At 37.8% G+C, this 19567-nt stretch overlaps 1 protein-coding gene across 2 annotated transcripts in view; it reads left to right on the forward strand.

The window, feature by feature from the left end:
• LOC307158333 (integrin alpha-X-like) overlaps positions 1–19567 on the forward strand; it is a 267631-nt gene that overhangs the window by 48029 nt on the left and 200035 nt on the right. For both annotated transcript variants that reach the window (XM_079870811.1, XM_079870812.1), the window contains exons 10-11: positions 9990–10063; positions 14743–14878. In XM_079870811.1, the coding sequence (XP_079726937.1) occupies positions 9990–10063; positions 14743–14878 (210 nt within the window). The remainder of the gene's footprint in view (positions 1–9989; positions 10064–14742; positions 14879–19567) is intronic.

Here is a 19567-nt window from a genome sequence, read left to right on the forward strand (position 1 = left end):
ATAACTGTGGTCATTCAGACAATTCCTGGACGGCCAGTGTGCAGTTCCTCCAGTACTCTTTTCCGCAGCTTGTGGGGAACAACGACTCTCATGCCCCGCATTAAGCACCCGTGTTGGACGGACAGCTCATTGTGTCTGGAGATGAAAGGTGAGAGTTCATTATTATTAGTTAGGTCAACAGCTTGAGTCCCTTTTATGACCATTTCGACAACTGTAGACAAGGTTGGGTCACTCATAGTCTCACGTCGGATATCAGTGGCACTGACAGGGAGTTTCTCCATCTGTCCGAGGTAAAACAGCTCTACAGCATCCTTTTTCTCACTGTGCTCTACTTGTAACGGCAGACGGGAAAGACCATCGGCATTTGCATGATGCTCAGCTCTTTTGTACTCGATTGTATAGTTGTGCGCAGACAAAAGTAATGCCCACCTTTGCATCCGCGCAGCCGCCATAGACGGAATTCCTTTTTGCGGCCCAAAGATTGTAGTTAAGGGGCGGTGATCTGTGAAAAGCGTGAATTTCCATCCGTAGAGATACTGGTGGAATTTTCTAACGCCAAACACTATGGCCAGAGCTTCGCGCTCAATCTGTGCATAATTCTGTTCTGCCTTGCTAAGTGTGCGCGACGCGAAGGCTATTGGCTTTTCTTCACCGCTGGGTAGCATGTGGGAAATGACGGCACCAATGCCATAAGGTGATGCGTCGCATGCCAACCGAATGGCGTTCTGAGGGTCATAGTGTGTCAAGACATTTTGTGACACCAGTTGTTTGTTCTTTAGCCTTTTTGAATGCAGCATCGCACTCTGCAGACCACTGCCAGTGTTTCCCTTTACACAGCAGGGAGTTCAAAGGATTTGCTATGTTTGCCAGATTGGGTATGAATCTCCCGTAATAGTTTAACAGGCCGAGAAATGATCTCAGCTGAGTGATGTTTGATGGAATTGGCGCATTGACAATTGCACTTACTTTTTTAGGTGACTTGAGCAAACCTTCTGCATCAATTATGTGACCCAGGTATTCCAGTGAGTCCTTGAAGAAGTCACATTTCCCTTTTTCAGCATGCAAGCCAAACTGCTCCAGTCTTCCAAGGACTACATCCAGGTTTTCCAGGTGTTCAGCTTCAGTCCGCCCGGTAACCAGAATGTCATCCAGGTAACAATGGACATTAGGCAGACCTTGTAATATTTGGTCCATAGCTTTCTGGAATATGGCTGGCGCCGAAGCGATCCCGAATGGAAGGCGATTGTACTGGAATAGCCCTTTCTGTGTGGAAATTGTGAGGAACTTCCTGGATTCCTCCTTGACCCTCATTTGATGAAGGTAAGCATGTGACAAGTCCAATTTGCTGAAACATTGTCCTCCCGCTAATGAAGCGTACAGGTCCTCAATGCCCGGTAATGGATAGTGTTCAATGTGTAAGACAGGGTTTTTCTTTACAACAGGGACTATTGGAGTAGCCCATTCACTATACTCTACCAGTGACAATACTGCAATTTCAGTGAGACGGTTCAGCTCCGCTTCGACTATTGGACGAAGAGCATACTCTAGGCTGGCAAAACTTGGGTTTGTGTTCAGGTTTCAATGTTATTTTAGCTTTGATGTTCTTCATTTCTCCCAACTGTTTAGAGAAAATAGTGGCATGTTTCTGCAGCACAGCTTCTAGCGTCTTCAACTTGACTGTTTTTATTTCTTTCCAGTTCAGTTTGATCTGACGCAACCACTCTCTGCCATAGAGTGGTGGATAGTCCCCCTGCACGACATACAATGGAAGAACAGCTGTCTGCTTGCCCATTTTCACATGCACATCAAGTACACCTTCAGGACGCAATGCTTGCCCAGTGTATGTTCGAAGAACAATGTCCGTTGAGCATAGGGGCAGGTGTTTCAATAGTCGATCATAAGTCTCTGTTGAAATCAATGACACTGTTGCGCCTGTGTCCAGTTCCATTTCCAGTGGCATACCTTCAATTTCTGGTTTTACGGTGATACTGGACTTTTCTCCTGACTGTGACAGTTTATACAGAGCTAAATCAGAGTCTGTGTCATCATCATTGGACACTGCATCAGCATCAAGGCGGTGTACATTTCTTTTTTTTATATAGCCTTTCTGCTTAAATGCTTTAGTTGGCCGTGCAGCTTTTACTGTGTTTCCACTCTTTGTTTTTCTGTCATCATTAAAGTTACTTTTCCTGAAAGCACGACTGATATGGCCCTTTTTTCCACAAGCATTACAATTTTTGTCTTTAAACCAACAGTCATCGTCACTATGGTTATTCTTTCCACATCGTTTGCATTTGTTTGCAGTCTTACTCTTTGATAAAGACAGTGCATTTACCGTCAGTGATCCGCTGAGTTGGTGTGCTTCACGTGACGCTGTTTCCATGGAGACCGCCAACTCTACCGCTCTCTGAAACGTCAGCGTAGACTCCGTCAACAAGCGCTTTTGGGTAGCCTCACTCTTCAAGCCACACACAAATCTCTCGCGAAGTGCATCATCCAAATGTCCCCCAAATTCATAGTGTTCTGACAATCCTCTAAGCACTGCAACATATTGTGTCACCGACTCCCTCTCCTCCTGATTCCGCCGATGGAAACGAAAACGCTCCGCGATGACCAGGGGCTTCGGAGAGAAGTGCTGCTGTAGTGTGTCTGTGATGTGCTTGAAGCTTTTCTCTCTCGGTTTGTCCGGCGCAATAAGACTTCGGAGTAGTCCATGGGCCCTATCTTGCACCCAGCGCAATTGACTTTGTACACCGACGCATGTATCATTCCTATTTTGCACCCGCGCAAAGCACGTTTTTTCCTCCACAGAAGCACGTCGCTAAACTAGGGAATGAACTTGCGCTCCCTGGGCGGTTCAGCGCAAAAAAGGAGGCGTGTTCCAGCGCAAACGTTCCTTCATGCTATTTTGCAGGTTTAGAAAACAGTTGCGCCACTAACCAGGAAAAAATGGTTTAAAGTCAGTGGTGCGTTGCGCATGTTATTCATATGCTATTTTAAGGGCGCATACTTGGCCATAATCAATGTAGCGTGTGCACAACGCGCATTCACTTTGATTCTCTCATCTACACAGAAGCAGCAGTTTTCATTTTTGCAAATCATACATTATTACGATAGATAGATAGATAGATAGATAGATAGATAGAATTTATTATAAAAGCATACATCTAGCTTACACATTTACCAAAATTATCATACGCCTTTTAACCGAAGTTAATTTGGGTGGGTTTCTCCATCCCCAACGTCCCTGACGAGAGCGTTGCTCTCCTCGGCTGTGAACCGCTCCTCGCGCGCGTCTGGCAAATCCGCCGTTATAATAGGAATCCGCTTTAGAACAAGCGCGCCTGCTCTTAAAGGGAATGTGAGATGACGCTCTGATTGGTTTATTTCACGTTACGCCCAAACCACACCTATGAATAATGAAGCTCTTCAGACCAACCCATTTTAGATTTGCGCCTGGCGCAAGAGTAATTTATCCCGCCGGGAAAATAGCAACAGCGCCAAGACCCGCCCACAAAGTTACTTGCGCTTTGCGCTTTGACACTTGCGTTTCAGATCGTTAAAATAGGGCCCCATATGTTTTTCCTCCGATCACACTGAGCAGCACAGGCACTTTCTTGTCGGCCTCAATACTGTTAGCTTCAACGAAGTGTTCAAATCTTTCAATATATGTGGTCCACGGTTCGACGCTTTCATCAAAACCTTCCATGTGGCCAATGGTAGCAGCCATCATCCTAGCTAACCTAGATCACTTTAGCTATGCAGTGAAAACAAAATAAAAGTTGTAGTATTGTTACGCCTAACTACTCACGATTCACTGTAGTAGCTTCTTGGTAATTTAATCCACCTCGTCGCCAATTATGTTATGTTTTTCACTGACATAACGTATAAAACACTTGGGGTAAACCACGTTCAATATAACAGCCAACACTCAGGGATACTTAACTTCTTCTGAATTTATTTTTAAGGAACACAACTAATAATTACAAGTGGCAGTGCCACCTGCAGACACAATGGGGAAAAGCAGTATTACATACATAACAGGCTATTGTAATGTTTTATTATTATTAATGCAGAGAGATTTGTCTAGTTCTAAAACTTTGTTACACAAAAGAACTTTGTTCTTTTGCTTTTATTTATCAAATAAATTACCATGCATTTCCATTTTACACTAAGGAACAAATATTATCCAACAGAATGACTGAATTTACATCTGTATAATAATTCCAATCGTTCTAAATACAAGGGTCTAAATATCCCTGCTTTTGTTTCCCACCTCCCAACAGTAATCAATGCTACTTCACCGACAGACCACATAAAATGTATAACCTAAAGATTTGCAACACACACGTTTAAACAACAAACAATAAAATCAGAACCAGCGCTTCTGCTCCTGTAATGAGAGATAGCCTAACATTTCAGCTACGATCTGGCTTTAATGCATGCATGGCTTTCCAAAATGTCACAAAGCGTTTTGAGATTGTTTTGAATCAAATATTGAAGTTTATAATTGCGTTTTTTGGCACACCAGGTCGAGTGGCGCTACGCATTATTTTAAAATCGGGTTTTATTCTGGCATTGAATTAGCGTTCAACGATTTGGATTTATTTCCACTAGGGTTGTGCCGATAGACTAAATCGTCCATCGCGATGGCTGACAGACATCACGATGTTGAGCCGGCATCGCGATACCCCCCCCCCATGTTTCCATGGTGACGCGTCATGCTTGGCACGTGATTCACCACGTATTAACATGCCTAAGACTTTTGCACAGTACTGTATATATATTTATTTTTTTATATTATATATATATATTTTTTATACTTCAGGTCATTGTGATTTTCTGGTGTGATCGGCTGACAATCTGCCTTCAACAGCACCTTCATTCGGGTTTTGTCGTATGTGCAGCGCAACAGAGGCTGTGCTGGAATGTAGCAAATTTATGTTGTAATGTGCCATTATTAATTAAAAAAATGCTTGACTTTAATAATCTGTTACCTATTTAAGCATCATGAATGGTAAAACAAAAACGCTTTTGGTCCAACATGAGTTAACAGCATGTAGGCTACAATTGTTATCGTCTAAACGCATATTAATAAAAAATGACAGACAATGAATAACAAAGCTCCACAAAGTTTTTCGAATAAATAAATAAACAATTTCAAAAGTTTTTATTTTTAACAAATATTAAACTAGCGACAAAATTATGAAGATGGTTTATAGCGCTGAGATTTGAACTCAGAACGCTTGAAGCCCTCGCGAGGTACATGTTGTAGCATTGACCCCACAGCTATAGTCTGAAAGCTGTCTTATGAGCATGAGATTGACGTGTTTTGCTAATGCAAATCCTCATTGATGTAACATTTTTCTATTGCAATGTTTTATGTTGAAATGTTTTCATTATTTATTAAAGAAAATAATGCTAATCATAACAAACTACTGTAAGCCTATTGACATGCACAGCCTTTCTAAATTATAGAAAAACTGGGCAAACAATGTTAACGTTTAGCCTACTTTGCTTAAATTTGATGCAATAATAGACCCCTTTTGCGCGGACGTCACAGTTACGTCACGGCGCTAGCTGGAGGCAAAACAAATGGAAAACTGGAGGCGGCCAATACAAACCAGCACAGATTCGGCTACATAATAAGGAGCTGAAATTATTTTTTTTATTATTAAATGTCATCTGGTTGTGTTGTTGGGTGCAAGAATCGATGACAAATGAGTATGCTGTATCTGGAATTTTTATTTCTAGAAAATATTCATATCATTAAAATTGCACCGTAGTGTCACTCTTTACATTCATTGTCGTCTTCTTGGCGCTGGCTAGGCAGAAATGCGGATCGTACCACAAAAGTCTTTACATGACCATTCAGCACATAGTTATAGGCATCTAAATATATATATATGCCCTCAGTTTCTCTTTACCCTCGGTTTCTCTATCGGGTAGGTGTAGAAGTCAGGCCACTCAACCGGAGGTAGCGTTAACGTTAATCCTGTCAGATCGTCCATTGACTGAGCGCGTGTACGGTCATCTGGTTCCGTCCGTTAAAATTAACTTTTGCAAATAAGAATCGCGGTCCTGGACAGTGATTGACCTTGCACATTAAGACAAAATCAGAAACTTGCAAACTAGCGTTAGTGAAGCGGCCAGAGGGATCTTTCTGCCTCCAGCTAAGCCCCGCCCACACAAATACGTCACCGTGTTTACCAACTGTAAAAGGGTCTATAGAAGCCTACATTTGTTTCAGTTCTAAATTTGTCCTGTAATTTCAGTACTGTGATTATGAATTAATTTATCTACAATGTTTCACTTGAATTTATCGGCTACCACAGCTCTCAATGAGCCACGGCAGATTACGTAACTGACCCTTTTCAAAGTCTGTGATTATAGCGCCACTTAGCGGTAAAAGGCAGCAAATACACATCCCCAATTTTTCCGCGGCGGTAAAAGTATTATTCTGGGTGCGTTTCCCAAAAGCATCATTAGCTTACATTGGTTGTAAGTTCCGTCGTTATCAGCATAAGTCAATGAGTCTTTGTTTCCCAAAACCATCGTTCTAACGAACATTCGCAAACAGCAACGCAAAGTTGTGTGGTTGGAACGACAGCTTTTGACCAGCTTTTGAGCTTTTGACCTCTGACCTTTTGACCTTTTGAAGAGTGCCGGGACCCGATGACAACGCAGTGCTGAAGTGCCAACTAGTCTCTCCCTATGGAGGATCCCTTTACCACTCTACAGATAAAGCGTTGTTGGGAAAATTCGTTTCGCGTACCTACCCCGAAGTGACAAAATAAAATAAAATTCTGTATCAAAATGTATAAGGAAAGACCAGTTCTTTGTTTAGGCTTGGTTTGTAGGGAATTACTAACCTGCACACATATATTCAAACGCACATAACTGTAGAACCAATTCTTAATGCGCATGTGAACGCCATCAGCGTTTATCACAGGTTTGCGTTTAAAGTCTGTGTAGAGAGAATGGTGTCGTCTTAGCGGCCCCTAATTTAATAACAAATGATCGTTGCGACAGAAGCGAATCAATCAAAAATAACTTTAGCTGGAAAATAACTTTATTAAAGAACCGCTATAAAGCCAAAACAATCTCTGTTACCTTAAATTATACGCTAATCTCTGTAAAGCTGCTTTGAAACAATCTACATTGTTAAAAGCGCTATATAAATGAAGATGACTTGTCTTGACAAGAGTGCGCATGTGCGAACGTGCTCTACCACGTAAGAACGAGACTATGCTTGAATCTGGAAATAAAGCAGAATAACTGAGAAAGATGAGAAATAGTCCTCAAATGCCATGTTCGTAATTTATAGCAAAACATCTAGCATTAATTCGATCTCAAACAGATTCATTAAAGAAAGTTATTACTCCACCACCTGCGTAACATCATTACCAACATGGTTGAACGACCAATTTGCGACAGTACGGTTTCGGGAAACAGTCCTGACTGGCTAGTTGATTTCTTCAACAATTCATCGTACTATGGTAGTGAACCAGCGAGTTACGTCGTTGTACGGGAAACGCACCTCTGGTTGACTACCAACTGTAGATCTGGGAATAACTGGTTTGTTTTTCCATTTTTGACAGTCTCTGCACAGATGTTGTTGTTTACAGATAGCCTCCCATTCTCTCAGTCTCCAAAAGTTTCTTTGATCTCTCTGAAGACTCTTTTAGGTCCTGGATAGCAGAGTTTTCTATCATAGTCTCGGATCAGTAACTTTGTAACCCAGGGATGTGGGTCAAGGGCTACAGGCTGTATAACTGATAACTCTAGTCATTCAGCTTGATATAAACAGCTACTACTTGATAAGATGGCAAGATTGGTCGAATTTGGGGCGAAAGAGCAAGAAGTCAACTAGTGGAATGTACAGGTTTACTAGCTTTTAACAATTGGAACTCATCAGGAAAAATGTTTAATTTAGATTTCTGCAGGATATGTCATTCTGTGGTTCGGTAGTCTGTTGCTGATGGTGGTCCTGTATCTTTTAGACCCTGAACTGTGGCCTCTACTAACTAGGTAGGGTCAGGAATGTCAGGAACAACCAATTCTGTCATAAAGCCACAGAAGATTCCTTTGTGCTGCTCTTTTTTGGTTTTGTTGTCAGGATATTATAAGGGAGAAGTGATAGAGAAGTGACATTTTGTCGGGCCATCCGTCCCTTTGCAGATGCGTGTCGGGGTTGCTATCATCATTAAATCGCGGTTGACAGCCTAATGCCTCAGAAAATCCTATCTGCCTGTTTACATGACAGTCGCTTTGGCACATATCTGATTTGTATATCCAATTTATTTCCACAAATGAATGAGGCCTGAAACCAATCTCGAAATATCCGAATGCATGCGTTTTTTTCCTGTTTACATGGTCATAGAACATCATAGAATCTGTGCCACATATGAGAAAAAAATCAGAATTGGGCCACATTTCACTGACAGTGTAAATGTGGCCAAAGACAGGGACAGAGTGTTCCTGCTTGATGCCCCAATCTCATCTTACGGCCTGTTCGGTGACTTCGGTTAATACAGTTGTCGGTTTGCAAAAAAATCATAAATGATTAGCAAGGGATATACTAACATTTTATGTATGTTTTGTAAATTCCGTTACAAGTCATTTACAAGTGATTAGTAAATGATTAACTAATTATTTACGAAACATGACTATGCGTTCACAAATGATTAATAAGTGATGTGTTAATTATTTTATTTATGTTTTTTTTAATGATTAACTAATCATTTACAAAACATGAATATGCTTTTCATAAATGTTTAATAAATTATTTTACTTTTTTTGTATGTATGTAGCAATTAGAGGGTGCAGAAAGTGTTGTAAATGCCTTGAATACACGTATAGATCATTTGTAACAGGTAAGAAAGATCTACTAATGATGTGTAACACATTTACAAGTGAGGAATAGTTTACACTTTAGATTAGGGGATACAGAAAGTGTTGTAAATTATTTATTCATGCGTTTACACATAATCTAAAACAGGTGTTGAACACTGTAGTGTGTACTGCAGTGTAAGTGCTAACTGGTGAGGGTATAGGCCGCTGTCTTCTCTGAAACATTTGGAGTCTTTAACCACTGTGCACCTGATGTGAGCGAAACATACAAGAAAAAGTTACATAATTTATTAAACATTTATGAAACGCATAGTCATGTTTTGTAAATTATTAGTTAATCATTAACTAATCAATTGTAAATTACTTATAACTGAATCTACAAAACATACATAAAATAATTAAGTTTCGTAAATGATTTTAATTCCAAAAATTTCCTTTGGAATTAAAATAGCCCCACATCATCACATAGCCTTCACCATACCTGGAGATTGGCATGGTTTTATTTCAGTTAGCCTAATAGCTAGTTTGATTTGCATTGAGAGATGATCTTATGGAAAGTACTCCATGCCAATCTCTAGGTATAGTGAAGGCTATGTAATGATGTGGGGCTATTTTAATTCCAAAGGCCAAGGGAACTTTATCAGGATGCATAGTATCCTGGATCCATGAAGTAACTGGCCTTTAAAAATAAAAATCTGCCTGCCTCTATGGGAATTTAACATAGGGGTGTCCAAACTTATGCACCCTGTATTTTAAGGAAGAACATTTATTTATTTACCATACATTATTCATTCACAAAGAAAATTGGTGTCCTTAAAGGTTGGATTTTTTCCTCATTTTTTAAATTAAGGCATTAAGTTCAATTTCCAAAAGATGATTTTTTATTCCTCTTTTTAGTCAACTTTAGCATGGGTGTCTAAATTTATGCATAGCACTGTATATAACATAACAATCGAACTTTGGGAAGCCGGAATTGCCGTGATGGCGAGCAAACAAGCTTAGAGTAACTCAATAAAGTACACAAATCTGCTATCAAAGTTATTAATTATGCATCAGAGCATTCATAGTTCATCTCTTACTGACTGCTACGCACTGATTGGATGAATCCTTAATATTCTCTCTCTCTGTTGCTGTAGGAACTGACACAGGGAATTTCAGCACTTTTCAGATGGAATTATCACAGGGCGGTTTCAGTGTGGCCCTCTCTGAGGTCAGCAACATTTCACTATATTTTAAAAATGTTTTCTGTTAATTAAAACGATAATTTATGTTAACATAAATAGTAGTAGACCCTGCTGAAAAATCCAGCATAAACTAGCATGAATTCCATTTTGGTCAATGCTGGTTAGAACTGGTAGTAAGCTGCCTGGTAGTACTGGAAAGCATTTTTTGTCTTTGTCAAGTCAAGTCACCTTCATTTATAAAGCGCTTTATACAATACATATTGTTTCAAAGCAGCTTTACATTTAATTAGATTATCGTCAAGTTATCTAAAATAGAAGCAAATAGAGTGAGAGGCTATACATGTAATTTTAATGCTCTGGTATGTGCAGATATTTAAATATGGCCATCTTTAAGCATGATTCTTTGGATTTATATGAACACTTTTCAGTAAGATTCCATTTGTAACATTATCTAAGGTTAATAAATGTTGTAGAAGTATTGTTCATTGTTAGTTTGTTAATTTCAACATTTACTAATACATTTGTAAATTTTTATTTTATCTGTTAACTTTAGTTAATGAACAATTGTATTGCTCAAATAATTGCATAATGCATATAGTTCATAAAAGCTAGCTAATACATTGTTGTTAACAAATGGGACTTGCAAAGTGTTACCTATGAAATGTACGTACGTTTCTACACGGTAAAAAATGTTACTGCTATTTACTTTAAAAAATTATGGTACACTGTAAAAAAAAATGCTAATTTTACAGAAAATAACTGTGATTTTTTGACGATCATTTTCTTTAATTTTAAATTGTACTCAAAACACTGTAAAATTACAAATAATATCTGTAAAATAAAAATTCAGCTGTTATTTTAGGTATTGTGACATTAATGACATATTCCAGTAATTCACATTTTTATACAGAAAATGTATTGTATTTTTAATACAGTATTTTTTCTGTTTTCTGAAATTACATAAAAATGTATGTAAAATTACAAATATAATCTGTAATTAAACAGTAACAAAACAGTTAAATGATAAAATGGTCAAATGACTGTCAGCCCCTCAAAAAACTGTAAAACATCCTAAATTAAATAAACTGGAAAAACAGGTATTTCCTGAATAATCACGATCATATACCTTCATTGTAAAAAAAAAACATAAAAAAGGGTCAAATGACTGGCAGCTATGGCTGCCAAACAAAAACCATCAAATTAAAGTCAAATATTCTAAATTAAATAAACCGAAAAAACACTGTTATTTCACAGGTATTTCCTGCATTATGATCAAATACCTTCATTGTAAAAAAATCGTAAAAAAAGGGTCAAATGACTGGCAGCTGCGGCTGCCAAACAAAAACCATCAAATTAAAGTCAAATATTCTAAATTAAATAAACCGAAAAAACACTGTTATTTCACAGGTATTTCCTGCATTATGATCAAATACCTTCATTGTAAAAAAATCGTAAAAAAAAGGTCAAATGACTGGCAGCTGCGGCTGGCAAACAAAAACCATAAAATTAAAGTAAAATATGCTAAATTAAATAGTGTAAAAAACTGTAAAATAAATTTGATGTCACCATGATTGAGATCAGTGTCTGCTTTAGTTGGGCTCATGACCCTTGAGTATATAACTTCTGTTTTTCTCTGGCTGCTTTAACTGTGCATTTGATACACATTTGTTATAGCAATAAATGCTGGAGAAAATATCAGATGATTTTGGTCATTCATTGGTGATGTTATAGTCATCATATGATAATCTGATTCACTGATATGACTGTCAAATCTCTGAATTAATTAGCTTAGATTACATAGTAGATGGAATTTAGCTTTATACAAAGTCTATGATTAATGTCATAATTTTTCACATGACCCTTGAAATATTGTGACATCATTATTATAACAATCTAAAATTTAAAAATATATTATACAGAAAAAGTTTTGAGCTGGTTCATTTTTTTAGTAATTTAGAGACATCAAGAATCAACATATGAATCTCAACAATGGTGACAACCAACAAAGCCTTTTTGTGACTTTATAGTAGTTCAGATTTTTTTTCATTGTCACGATTCATATGCTGATTCTTGATGTCTGAGTGAGTCTATATGATCCTGTCAAAACATTTTCTGTATAATGACTTCACAAAATCTGAATATCACAGCACTGCATGATCTTCTATAGCAGTTTTGTCATGCAAAATTAACAACTAATATTTAACAACTTAATCAGATATTACTTCAGATGGTATCAATAAAGCAGGACACTACATGATGATTACTATCACTTAAATGTGACCATCATCATCAGATCTGAGTTTCTCTTGGATTCCTACCATAACAAATATGCATCAGAGACACACACAGTTAAAGCAGCCAGAGAAAAACTCATATTAAAAATTAAAAGGTCAAGAGCCCAACTAAAGCAAACACTGATCTCCATCATGGTGATATCAAACTTTATTCTTTTCAATAAAACTTCAACTTCTATACCTCTGTTAATTCTCATTAAGTACGTTAGTATGAAAGAAAAAAATCTGGATTGTAATAAGTGAAGATGCTGAGATCCTGAGAGATCTGGTAGTGTTTAATGTTCTGTTGGGGTTTAAGTGTTTCTGTATGGTGTGTTTGTGTCACCATTGTGTTGAAGAGTAGAGCCTGTGCTTCAGTTCAGGATGAGCAGAGAAACACTGATGATGTGCTGCAAGTTGCTTTATTTTCTAGCCGTGACAGTAACTGTGTAGTTGCTGATGCAATGATGTATAGTCAAATCACGCATGTAATTAACTGCATGTTTTTCAGTAAAAAAATTCTGAAAATAAATGTGAAACTACTGTGTTTCTGTTAAAAAAGATTAATGAAGATTTCTGTAGAAGTATTTTGCACTTATTTAAATTAGGATATTTTACATTAATTTTACGGTTTTTGTATGGCAGCCATTGCTGACTGTTTTTTTTATGGGATTTTTTTTACAGTGAAGGTGTTTGATCGTAATAATTCGGGAAATAGCTGTAAAATAACAGTGTTTTTCTGTAAAACATTTAAGGAAAATTTCTGTAAAAGTTTTTTGCACTTTATTTAAATTAGGATTTTTTACTTTATTTTTATTTTAGCTGACAGTCATTGACCGTTTTTTAAGATTTTATTTTTTACAGTGAAGTCAAGTGAATGAAAATGACCTGTTTATATTTAACTTTGAGATATATTGTTTTATTAAAAGACTGTATGCTGCTAGGACAGCACAGAATCAAACTTGTTGCTGCACTATCATTAGTAAAGTTATTGCTACATGTATATGCTTCAGAATATTAACCAAAAAAAAAGTTATTCACAACCTAATCATAAGCCCTACTCTTCTGCACAATGGTAACGATCAAAACTTTAACATAATAGAAACTCTTTCAAATGTCAAACATACCTGAACATTAAACATTAACAGATGTTTCCCTTTACTCAAAAACACATGAAATAACACTTAATTTCAAGATTTACTCTCCATTTCCAGCCATGTGCAAAGCATGCTGGGAACAAACAATGGTGTCTCTAAATAAAACCACATAAATGAGCTAATTCTCTTAAAATAAATAGGTAGCCCCTTTTCCTTAATTGTATGAGGTTTATCAGTTCCTCAATTCAAGCCTTAAAATTGTGTAGGTTTCCTTAAAAAAATAGGAAAATGCATCTCTTGGTGTTATTAGTGAAATGTTCTCAATATTTTCAATAAAACACTGAACCACAATTTTCTTAATAAAATATACATAATATTTTTAATGATAACCTCAATTTTTTAATGAAAATGACTAGACTCATGATTCATTTTTAACAGTGTAGGTTATAGCTAAAGAAACACATATTTGACATTAATATTTTAATGTTTAAATTATTTTCTGTACAATTTGTTCTGTTGAACTTCTCATTTTAATATATTCATATTTATATATTTATTTCATTTAGCACATTTCAGTTCAGCACTGTTTTACTTGGAGTGTTATGTTTGTTTTTTATCCAGTATCTATTTTAAAAACTATCGGTTGATTAATCGGTTATCAGCAAGTTATCAACCTAGTTATCGGTATTGGTAAAATCACCTATCGTTCGACCTCTATGTATTAACTTAGAGGCCGCTTGCAGAACGTTTTCAACTGAAAACTTTAATGTGTCTCTTTGTACTTTTGTCAGTTAAATAAAGGTTAAAGAGAATTAACAAATCACAGATTCTTGACTTTATTACATTTTACTTTTCTGGATTTGGCATTGTACATAGAACAACAATAATTATAAATAATAAATAAAAATAATGTGGACAGAACTCAAGAATCTTATTTTAATGATCCCTAAGGTAGCCCCCTAAGCTGAATTAGGTGTTCTGCCTGCTTTAACTAGCTTGACCAAGATGGTCTACCAGCCTTACCCCCCACACTCTTAAAAATAAAGGTTCTTAATTGGTTTCTGTGGTTCTAAGGTTCACATCCATGGACCTTTTCCACTGCACAAAATGTTATTTACAGTGGAAATGGGTTCTTTAGATGATTAAAATATTATTCACACTAAAAAATTGTTCTTTTAAGAAAGGTTCACTGAAAGGTTCTTTGGGAACCCAAAATGGTTATTCAGTGGCATCACTGTGAAAACCCCCTTTTGGAAGCTTTATTTTCAGGGGGCTAATTTCCTAGTTATGCGATAAAAAAATATATAAATTAAGTTTAATTTGTCTTTGCTATAGGGTTTGAGGATGTTTGGAGCGGTTGGAGCATACTCCTGGTCAGGAGGAATAGTGCAGGATTTCACTCATCAAATGATGAATTCTTCATTCATTAATGCCACAAATACGGAGGAGGACATTAGAGATTCATATCTGGGTAAGGGACCATTCACATTGTCTGTTAATTGGCTTATTTTTTATTTATTTTTTATCATCACTTTACAGGTTACTATTGCACAAACTTTAAATCCTCATATTCATGCAGCGCTCTGATGTTATATTTTAAACTTTTGTGAGTAACTAGCCTTGCACAGTAGTGATAAGGATATACATGGTACCTGCAAAATATCAACTGCAGAAAATGTAAAAATCTATTTGAAAGTTACTGTAGGGGGAGAGAGTTGGGAATGTGTGAATTTAAATCAGATTTAGGGTATGTTTATATGACAACAATATGCTTAAAACTGAGAAGTTTTTCCATTGAGTTTTCTGCGTACAGATGACACCATTGTCAGAGCGATCCTCATTCACACGGATCCGTGAAAACGGCTAAAAACGCTGTATTCTGCTGCCGGGCCAATAGATGGCAATGGAACACTATAGACTGAACACGTAATACGCATTTGCATGACATCATCGTCTTCAGAGATTCGCGTTTTTGTTGTTTACATGGAGACCGTTTTTAAAAACTTGGACTTTGAAACCCGTTTTCAAAAGTTTGCATTTTCAGGCACCCAAAATGCCATTGTCGTGTAAATGAACGGCAAAAACACATAAAAAACACATACATCTGAATACTCAATTTTGATCAGGGGAATACACGTTTTAATTAGGGGTTCAAGCATGAAATGCTGAAACCCTATTGTAATTGTAAGGATTCGTAAAACGCATCGTGCAGGCCAAACCGTAAGGCCTAGAGACGTGAAACCTGGCCAGATGGTAGGCCTCAATTTGGGGACAACCTATCAGAATATGACCCCGATTGGCCCATAGGAGGCGCTACAGCAACCAAAAGTACAAAATCGCTTATAACTCTTAGGCCGTTTGATCTAGACTCACGTGCCTTACACCACTGTGATCCCGGGCTCAAGCCGGACAAAATGGCTATCTCCAAATTCGAATTTTCTGCTATGTCGCATTTTGTCCAAAACCTACTTTTGCAAACTAGTCCTAGATTTTTCGCCCGATCGAAACCAGACCAGTCTAGGACAATTCTCTGGACTCTCTAGATCAATATTTATCGAAAAAAAAGTTTAACTTTTGCATTTTGGTGGCTCTAATAGGGTCATTTATAAAATGGGCGTGGCAAAATACACTAAAAAGCCTATAAATCCTACATGAAAACTCAGAACTTCTCAGAAATTTTATGGAGATCGGACGATAGGTGGAGCTATAACTGTTAAAAAGCTTTAAAACCATATATTTCCTATGGTACATTGCCTGTATTGGCTGTAAATGGTCTTTTTCATCTATTATGTCAGTGGTTACATGCTTGCTAAATAAAACTTTATAACTTTTGATGCTTTTGTGCTTAAAGGCCTTAAAGGCCTTAACTGCTTGAACCCCGATAAATGCTGCTTGCAGCATTAATTTAAACTCTTTTTGTACAAGTGATTTGCCATTCTAAACTAACATGCTGCTTCCTTGTAGCTTAAACACACACGCATATAAACAGTAGCTTACATACAGATCGCACGCACAGTCACTGTCCTGTGATTTATAGCATACAGTGGGGAGAACAAGTATTTGATACACTGCCGATTTTGCAGGATTCTGCATCAATAATATTGTTGAATATTAAATGTCCCCAACTAAGCAAGCCAAAAGCCAAGGCAACAGTGGCAAGGAACCAAAACTCCATCAGGTGACAGAATGGAGAAAAAAACCTTGGGAGAACCCAGGCTCAGTCGGGGGCCAGTTCTCCTCTGGCCAACGAGCGAACAGTGTATGATTATGATCCAGGCAGCGTTGCAGGTCAGAAGTCAGATTGGTCGTGTCGATGAGGCCTTCACAGGGCTTGATGAGGCTGGCACTTCAGGGATGCGTCATGGTTGGGTCCAGGTGCAGATCCACCATCTGATCTGGATACGGCCGGGGTCCTCCTCACTTCAGTAAACGGAGAGACTGGTTGACACTTCAGTACTGCATTGTCGTCGCGTCCAGGCGCAGGTCCTTCATCAGATCTGGATACGGCCTGGATCCGGCGGACTGCGGTAAACCTCGGTATAAACAGAGAGACTAATATTAGCGTAGACACCATTCTTCTTATGATGTAACGAGTACATCAGGATTTATGGGAAGTGTTCCCGGTTCCGGCTGGCCTAATCTATGCAGCCTTATATGGAATTTTAGTCTATAATGTGTTATTTGTATGCTAGGTCAAAGAGATGTGTTTTTAGCCTAGCTTTGAACTGACAGACTGTGTCTGCTTCCCGGACAATGTTAGCAAGACTGTTCCAAAGTTTTGGTGCTAAATAGGAGAAGGATCTACCGCCAGCAGTCGATTTTGATACTCTAGGTATTATCAACTGGCCGGAATTTTGAGATTGCAATAGACGTGAAGGACTATAATGCGTTAAGAGCTCGCTCAAGTACTGCGGAGCTAAACCATTTAGTGCTTTGTAAGTAATCAGCAATATTTTAAAATTTATACGATGTTTAATAGGGAGCCAATGCAGTGTTGGCAGAACAGGGCTAATATGGTCATACTTCCTGGTTCTGGTAAGAACTCGAGCTGCTGCGTTTTGGACCAGCTGTAATTTGTTTATTAAGCATGCAGGGCAACCACCCATTAGAGCATTACAATAATCTAGCCTTGATGTCATGAACGCATGAACTAATTGTTCCGCATTTGTCAATGAGAGCATATGACGTAATTTAGATATATTTTTAAGGTGTAAAAATGCGGTTTTACAGATGCTAGACACGTGACTTTCAAATGAAAGATTGGTATCAAAGAGCACACCCAGGTTCCTAACCAACGACGAAGACTTAACAGAGCAGCCATCAAGTGTTAGACAGTATTCTAGGTTATTACGTGAGGAAGTTTTTTGTCCAATAATTAGAATCTCTGTTTTTTCAGAATTAAGTAGTAGGAAATTACTATTCATCCAATTTTTTATATCAGCTATGCATTCAGTTAATTTTGTGAATTGGTAAGTTTCGTCTGGGTGTGAAGGAATATAGAGCTGAGTATCATCAGCATAACAGTGAAAATGAATGCCATGCTTCCTAATGATATCTCCTAAGGGTAGCATGTACAGAGTGAACAGCAACGGTCCTAGTACTGAGCCTTGTGGTACGCCATACTGAACTTGTGATCGATAAGACATCTCTTCATTTACTGCTACAAACTGATAACGGTCAGATAAGTATGATTTAAACCATGCTAATGCAATTCCACTAATGCCAACATAATTTTCGAGTCTATTTAAAAGAATGTTGTGGTCGATAGTGTCAAATGCAGCACTAAGATCGAGTAACACTAATAGCGAGATACAACCACGATCGGATGATAGGAGCAAATCATTTGTGACTCTAATGAGAGCTGTCTCAGTACTATGGTACGGTCTAAATCCTGACTGGAAATCCTCGCAGATATCATTTCTTTCTAAAAAGGAACATAGTTGTGAAGATACCGCCTTTTCTAGTATCTTTGACAGAAAAGGTAGATGAGAGATCGGCCTGTAATTGACTAATTCTGTAGGATCAAGTTGCGTTTTTTTCACAAGCGGTTTAATCATAGCCAGCTTAAAAGTTTTCGGTACATATCGTAGTGACAAAGATGAATTAATGATATTAAGAAGAGGATCTGTGACCTCTGGAAGCATCTCTTTCAGTAGCTTAGTCGGTATAGGGTCTAACATATATGTTGTCGATTTAGATGATTTAACGAGTTTAGTAAATTCTTCCTCTCCTATAGCAATGAATTAATCAAAATTTTCTTCAAGGAGACTACAATGCACTGCCTGATGCTATACTGTAGTAGACGGTTGCATAGTTATAATTTTCTCCCTGATATTATCAATCTTGTTAGTAAAGAAGTTCATAAAGTCATTACTGCTGTGCTGCTTGGAAACGTCTGGGGTTGAAGATTTATTTTTCGTTAGTTTAGCCACTATTTCAAATAAATACCTAGGGTTTTGTTTATTTTCTTCTAATAGGTTTGAAAAATAAGCAGATCGAGCTCTCTTTCCATGAAATGCGAAATACCTCTAGTTTTGTTTTCTTCCAGTTGCGCTCCATTTTTCTGGCTGCTCTCTTAAGGGCCTGAGTGTGCTCGTTGTACCACGGTGTTGGACTATTTTCTTTAATCTTCTTTAAGCGCAAAGGAGCAACTGTGTCTAAAGTGCTGGAAAAGAAAGAGTTAAAAGTTTCTGTCGCAATATCGAGTTATTCTAAGCTATCTGGGATGCTGAGATGATGAAACTGATCAGGAAGATCATTAAAGGTCCCCTATTATGCAAAATTCACTTTTGCATGCTGTTTGGACATAAATGTGTGTTGGCAGTGTGTGTACACAACCAGCCAATAGTGATAAAAATCCACTCACTCCTTTTTTATTAATCCCCATAAATCATCAGCAGTGTCTCCCAACGACCTGTTTTCAGAATGCTGTTTTAGTGACGTCACTAAGCACAGGCCCCGCCCACGAGTGTTGACAGACACTGCCGTTTCAACATAGACCCGCCCTGATCGAGTTCATAGCTGCTGCACTGACGAGAATGTCTCCCAAGCGTTGTAGGTGTTGTGTGGCTGGATGTATTAATCCACATAGCTCTCTCTATTTACTCCCGGAATCTGAGGCAGCCGCTGAAGACGAGGTGGAATTATTTAGTTTTTAAAG

Source organism: Squalius cephalus (assembly GCF_949319135.1).
Source record: "Squalius cephalus genome assembly, chromosome: 5".
Classification (NCBI taxonomy): domain Eukaryota; kingdom Metazoa; phylum Chordata; class Actinopteri; order Cypriniformes; family Leuciscidae; genus Squalius; species Squalius cephalus.